This window comes from Nymphalis io, chromosome 6, assembly GCF_905147045.1.
Source record: "Nymphalis io chromosome 6, ilAglIoxx1.1, whole genome shotgun sequence".
NCBI lineage: Eukaryota > Metazoa > Arthropoda > Insecta > Lepidoptera > Nymphalidae > Nymphalis > Nymphalis io.
In genome coordinates, this window is record NC_065893.1 from 12,596,560 (window position 1) to 12,603,746 (window position 7,187).

The following is a 7,187-nucleotide window of genomic DNA, read 5'->3' on the forward strand; positions in this document are numbered from 1 at the left end:
AGCGTTTTTATTGTTCGGTTTAAGGCCTTATCTGACAAAAACGATGGTAGTTCTCGTCGGTTTCTCATGAGTTCGAGTGTCTCAGCAGAGAGTTTCGGTGCGTTGTCTCTTCTCTGTGGCGGAAAACACTTGCGGGATGTGTTTTGCAGTATTTTGACCAGCGTGTCGGTTTTCTCATCAATGCTGCTTACGGTTCCCAACGCGGTGAATTGATTTTGAAGTTCCATTTGGAACTTTTCGGAGCCTTGAGCATCTTGGAGCATGGTAGGTCGGAGAGTAGACCTCATCATTCTCGATCTTTCGGCTTTGAAGTCGATATTTAGAGTGCCTCGAACCAAGCGGTGATCACTTCCGGTATTAAACCTGTTGTTCACTGAAACATCTCTAAATATGTGCCTTTTATTTGAAATGATAAAGTCTATCTCGTTCCTTGTCACGTTATCGTGGCTTCGTCAGGTTCAGCTACTCTGAGGCTTCTTTTGAAAGAAAGAATTCATCAAAAAGAGCCCCTGCGCTTCGAGAAAGTTTGCCCCCTGTGATTTCTGCAGCCCAAGCCGTAAGGTCCGACTTTCGATTCACCGCTATCTTGTCCTCCACTTTAGCATTAAAGTCTCTCATAACACTATTGTAGTGGGCCTTCGAGGTGTCGTTGAGAGTACATCGCTTCGACCACATCATCAGAGTATGCCGAAGTTGACGCATATACCTGTACGACCTTCAGGGAGTACCTGTCGGAAAGTTTTAGGACAAGGTACGCTACCCGGTTCGACACACTACTGATTTCCACAATGCTGCTAATGAGATCCTTTTTGACTAGAAAACCGACACCACCCTGAGAGAGGTTATCACCTTCGCGGAAGTAGAGTAAGTTACCGGACTCTAGAGTTATCGTGTCCTCCCTCTGTCTTTGTACTTCAGATAACCCCAGTATATGCCAGTTTCTATGACTTAACTCTACTTCTAATTCGGCGAGGTGATGGTCCAGCCTCATCGAGCGTCCATTGTACGTTGCCATGTGAAGTCGTTTTATATGGTAGCCTGCCGTAAACCGGTGATTCTTAGCACCCCCTGCCCTGCCAATACCGCAACCGCTACCTTGGTCGAGCCTAGCGGGCTTGCCGGTAACTAGGGGCCTTTTTTTGGGCGCATCTGCCATTAAGGACGGTTTGCCCATACTCGCCGCGCTGGGCAGGCGTGTTGGCGAGCGCAGTAGGGGGGGTAAGATGTTTATGGGGGGGGGGACGCTGCTGCCCATCCCCCCTTTTGCCTGTCTCTCAGTCGCCTCTTACGACACCCACGGGATGGGATTAGGGGAGTACTATTCAAAGCCGGTACTCCACGGCAGGTAAATATTTATCTTAGCGTTAATGACATTTTCTATAAATGTAGGGATTTTTTTGTTTATTTTTCGCCACAATAATTGAAATTACTATTAAATAGCATTCACGCGTCAAGTTTTGTACAGTAGTCATTTATAATTTCAATATATATATTTTAGTTTAGTTCTCAATGCACGTGATTTTTTACGTAATATTATTTAGCACTTTGGGTCCTGCCATAATGCTATAAGATATAGTATCTTGATATGTCATCCATACGGTTAACAAAACTTTTTTTATCACAAAATACCTTGAAGCAAAGTGTCAGTAAGGAAGCATAGAACCCTAAACGATCTTCGGCTTCAGAATATCTAAATATGAATAGCTGAAGGCGATAACGAGTTTACTTTAACACGATAAAACTCCGGTAAACATTTTTCCAATACTTTCTATTGCGGAAACTCATCAGGCACGGTCGAGGCGCTATGGGCAGAGTAATTTTATTTTTCACCGTTTTGCAACTAGTTTTCACTTTGAGGTGGTTTGACAATCTGTGTTATGTAATTGATAAATGCTACTCAGATAGAAATGTTGTTTTATACCACTTTTATATTGATTACATTTTTTCTGTTATTATCTATTTTTTTTTATTTGATAAAAGCAAAGATTGGTTATTGAATGCCAATATCATGTCAACAAGGAAATCATTATGTAATTGAAAAAAAGAACTGAAAAAATCGTAGTTAATACACAAATAATATATTGGAGAATGGCTACTGCCACCGAAATCGGTCAATTTTATATTCATTTATAGAAATAGAAATACATACCTAATAGTATAGGTAAGTAGAAGTTTAAAGAGTAAGAAAAATTAGAACCTAGAAGCATGGATCAATTGAATATCGAATTATAATAAATCGGTAACATGAGTATTACAAAAGAAAAAAAAAAGTCATTATTGTGGTTATTTTGTATATAAAACAAATACGGCCTTACTTAAAAAACGTTTTTAGCGGGTGATTAGTTAAACAATGCTGTGTCTTCTTCTTTCGAATATCAAATCAATGATGAACAGAAAGAGAAATCAGTGTTTTACTAAACAGTCCCTACGCAACGTTTATAAGTTAAAGTTGATAGATTTTACTAATAAATCGATGTTGTTCTTTAATCACAGAACTCGATGGATTCTTGAGAAATCATCATTTCCATTGTCTATTTCAATTATAAATAAACAAAGTGAGCAGTGCAACTTGTTAAAAAATATTCCTTATGCTTATGTCAGCGATAAGAATAGAATACAATCTTCATAACGTTCTTTATGAAACATATCTTCATGATTCTTTCACTCATATTCTTTAAGAGGATTAAAACTTTCAGACGACAGAACACTTATATATTATATATATACTACAATTTGCGAACCCTGCAGTGCTATTCTGTAAGAGCTCACTTCACTATTCGCCGGTGATAATGTTGATAACTGACCTATTGTATAATGTTACAACTTGGTAGCGATAGATGGCGCTGATTGACTATGTCCGATTTTGAATCGCGCTGTCTAGATATTCGCTACTGAGTGCTGGGTTATATATAATGTTTAAAAATAATTATAGACTGATCAAATAAATTATAGTTGTGTGTTGTCGGACGGACAAATGGCCCACCTGATGTTACGTGCCATGGACGACATTAGGTAAGTATTAACCAAGTATTAACAAGTATTAACCATTCCTTATATTGCCAATGCCGTCAACGTTGGGAACTAAGATGTTATGTGCATGTTACACTGGCTCACTCATTCTTCAAACCGGAACACAACAATACCAATATTGCTGTTAAGCGGTAGAGTATCTGATGAGTGGTGAATGGTAAATGACCATTTGATTCTACGATATTACTTCGGCGTAAACTTATTGTGATATACAATTTTGATGCTTGTATTCTTGTAATGTCATAATTATTATGATCAATATCGCATATCATTTCTGACATAGTGCGACCGATTTCTGCGTAGAGTTCGATTTTGGTCTTACAGAATAGCCCTACTGACGTCGTTGGGCGTTATCTGTGTTGACATTCACAATAATACACACTGTCGTGTAGTTAATTTGTTAATTATATTATTTCTATTATGTAAATACAATTTTGAAATTATTTATAAAATTGTGTAATGTCTGCGACCGGTTTTTTTTTTGTTTTGTATTTTATTGTTTAAGTTGAATACTAATTAGTAGCTAAGAAATACGAATGTAAAAAGCCACATAAAATATATTAAAATAAAAATAATAAAACATCTTCTCATTTCATCTTGCATATCTGTTTAAGATTAAAAGGTTTTTTCACTGTTTGACCGATCATCATAACAGTTGGCACATAGATATATATTTTTAATGGTAAAGATTTCCTCTTGTAACTCTAGAATTGATAGCGCTGCAGCTCATCTTCTACCATTCAACCGGTCACTGGGACAATTGGTATACATTTGAGATGAAAGATGACGAAATGGATACCAGAGATTAGTTATATCAGGTCTGCGTTAATATGAAAAATCCGGATACTAGACGCACGAAACCGTATGTCACACGATATTTGTGTCAAGACGTTCCTAGTAATTATCTGAGCAAACGAGAATTACAAAGCAGCCGCTGTTCATGATGGAAGATAAAATGTTACGGCTGTGTTTCTTGGTTATCGGTGAGTTTAACGGTGTTAAGTTAACCATTGAAAAATTTGGTGTTGTTTACTGAATAACTGTTATGTGTGTGTGTTAGTTACTGGAAAAGATTATTTGTGTGTAAATGTAAGCCAGGAAATTGTGATTTTTTTCAATGATAAATTCATATATGATAGTTGTACTATCATTAGTTCTTTAGAATGAGCAATGTGACTGATATATATTGGACTGTGATTATTAAAGCGTGTCGTTTCTGTGGTATATTTTTTAATGTATATTATTTAGAGTATGAAAATGATTGGAGTGATCCGGAGTTCACCGGTGATACGGAATCACCGGTCCGGACGGTGAATGTCATATTACTAGAAGAGTTAGGTTAGATGGAAGGGTGAGTGAGCCAGTTATACTTCAGGCACAAGGGACATAAGATATTAGTTCCTTAGATTACTTACATCGCCAATACGTGACGTATTGGCGATGTAAGGAATGGTTGATATTTCTTACAACACCTTTGACCACTCTCCATCAGGCATTTGCCCGTCCAACTACTGGTATTATAAAAAAAAAATGTGTACAGAAGGGACACATTCAGAGGCTGTTACTAACTATATATTTTATATCAATAGCAACATCAGTGGCGCTAGCATCTTGTCGTGGTTCTTGTCCACCGACATTGTCAGTGGATATCTGTGAAGCTACATGTGGGCCACAAGCGCCGTGCAACAGCACCACTCTCTGCTGTCCAACTGCTTGCGGTGGAGCGATGTGCGTCGATCCGATGACGGAACGACATTTCGTGACATTAGGTAAAATTTTATATTTTTCATAATCGTAAATCAAAGTCGATTCTTTGGGATAAAGTTCCTTAGCGTGCGAAACTTTTTTTGAAACTCGATTCGTCTCGAGTGTAATTTGGCGAATGAAAGCCAGGGCGAAGTTATTGTCATGAATAAGATTTTGACCATCATCACGTATATATGTGTGTGGGTGTGTTTACATAATCATATGCCAATATAGGTTTCGTTAGTTTTCATGTCGTAAGTAGTTTTTCTTGTCGATTTCTTTTCAGTAGAATCGATTCAATAGTATTTTTCAAATTATATTTCAATAAATTTATTCTGATTTTGATTGAATACGCATACACATATATAGTACCCATGAATGGCATCTAAGCTTGCAAACTGTATGCAAGTTTCCATTGTAAGCAGCCACATATACTACAAATTTAAAACTGTTAAAAACGCATTAAGCCGCTTTCATTTTATAAATAAAAAGAACGCGTGCATCTCAGTACAAGTAAAATAAATAAAACCTCCTTGCGTCAGAGACTAATCGCGTAATTTTTCGTTTAAAATTTTGAAACGTTATTTAAATTATTATTTGGGGGCAGAGCTTCGTGCAGGTCCGTCTGGGTAGGTACCATCCACTACATATATTCTATTGCCAAACAGCACTACACAGTTTTGTTGTGTTCCGGTTTGAAGGGTCAGTGAGTGCCAGTGACCAGTGTATCTTCTGTCTAAATATTACTTCCCAAGTTTAGTGGCGCATTGGAGATGTAAGGAACGTTTATTATATCTTGTTCAATGTAATACGTATTACAGTTTTTTCTCTTATGTTTTGTAATTTAAAATAAAAAAATATCAACATAGAAAACCTTTTATAAGAAACCACCTACAAGAAAATAACCATAAAGCATTTACTTTTCAGTAAATTTCTTCATTGAAGTTTTCTAAGGCTATCGTGATCTTAAAATACTTGACTTTTTTTTTTAAAAAATCCGCATTTTATTAACTTAAAATCGCGTAACTAGATCCTAGAAATATATATGTGTATCTGAAGAAATGATACCTTAAATACACATATATTTATACTACTCTGCCACTTTTAGAAAAAAAAAGATTCGATATTCAAAATCATAATTTTGTTTCAGTTAAGAAAGGTCGTTGCCCTGAATATCCCCGTGGCGTCTGGATATGCAGCCATACTTGTACTGGTGACTCTGATTGTCCTCGCTCGTTAAAGTGTTGTCCCAATCGATGCGGGGCCCAGACGTGCCAGCGACCAGACGCGGACGAAGATATGCCACAGCCTATTTAATTCAATATGACTATATTTCAAAATATATACACCTTTCATTTGAAGTAACTCACTATTTTTTAGATTATCCATTTTAAATATATGTATTTTTTGTTCAATTCCATGTTTGAATAAGCTCGAAAACGAATGGATGAAAACTTAGAAATGTTGATTATTATAATGATAATACAAAATATTGCTTATATGTACGGTCGCACTAAAAATATAACAACGCCAATATCAATAAAATTGATGTAGCTATATTGTTTCATAAGAAAAAAAAGTGATACCCGAACATACAAAAAAAATATAAAGATCAATTGAAAATTTGTCTTTTTGTCAATTGGTCAATGAAGTCTCTATATATTTATGACGATATAATTATTTATATTCTATCTTTTTACATTTTGAAATATTTAAAATAACATGATATTTCAAAATTCATAAGAAAGTCTGCTATTATTCTCGAAACATTATTAACATGAATTGGGTAATTCATAGTTGTTATGGTTCTACAATATATTGAGCTTGTAGCTGCGCACGAGGTTATAAAGTGCACAAATGTGTGCGCAAACAGAAATGCACTCTTTTGATTCGACGAGATAGCAATCTGAAGCGTATCATTTATCATAAGCAAGGTTATGGAGCTCATTTACCAGTTTCGTGGATACGATACACACGTGACATAATTTCAGTAAAATTAGACTCATGCAGGGTTCCTTGCGTTGTTTTTCTTCATCGCCGAGTACGAGATGAACCATAAGCACAAATTAAGCACACGAAAATTCAGTGGTGCTTGCTTGAGTTTGAACCCGCGATCATTTTATGATTAAGATTGAGTCGTGTCGACTCTTTACATGCTTAATGTTTATTTTTTATGATGTAAAAATTTCAAATTTTTTTATTATTTAAATCGTATTAAGTGTTATTATGATGTCTTAACCAAGTCACATAAATACATTTTAAACTAAACATGTGCATATAAAAAGTCCAAAACTATTCAGATCGTTGAGCTTACTTTTTAATATTTAATAGTTGACGAATACGTTTCATCGGTCAAGCAATAATGTATTTTATACTATTTACACTAAGAACTGTATTCGTGTAAAAGTAAA

At 35.7% G+C, this 7,187-nt stretch overlaps 1 protein-coding gene across 1 annotated transcript; it reads left to right on the top strand.

Moving 5' to 3' along the window:
• The first annotated feature begins 3,750 nt into the window (after positions 1 to 3,750).
• On the top strand, positions 3,751 to 6,137 carry LOC126769060 (WAP four-disulfide core domain protein 2-like). The gene is made up of 3 exons (XM_050487612.1): positions 3,751 to 4,013; positions 4,620 to 4,799; positions 5,927 to 6,137. Exons 1-3 carry the CDS (start codon positions 3,971 to 3,973, stop codon positions 6,091 to 6,093), a joined length of 390 nt encoding a protein of 129 aa, XP_050343569.1. The 5' UTR covers positions 3,751 to 3,970; the 3' UTR covers positions 6,094 to 6,137.
• The last annotated feature ends 1,050 nt before the right edge of the window (positions 6,138 to 7,187 follow it).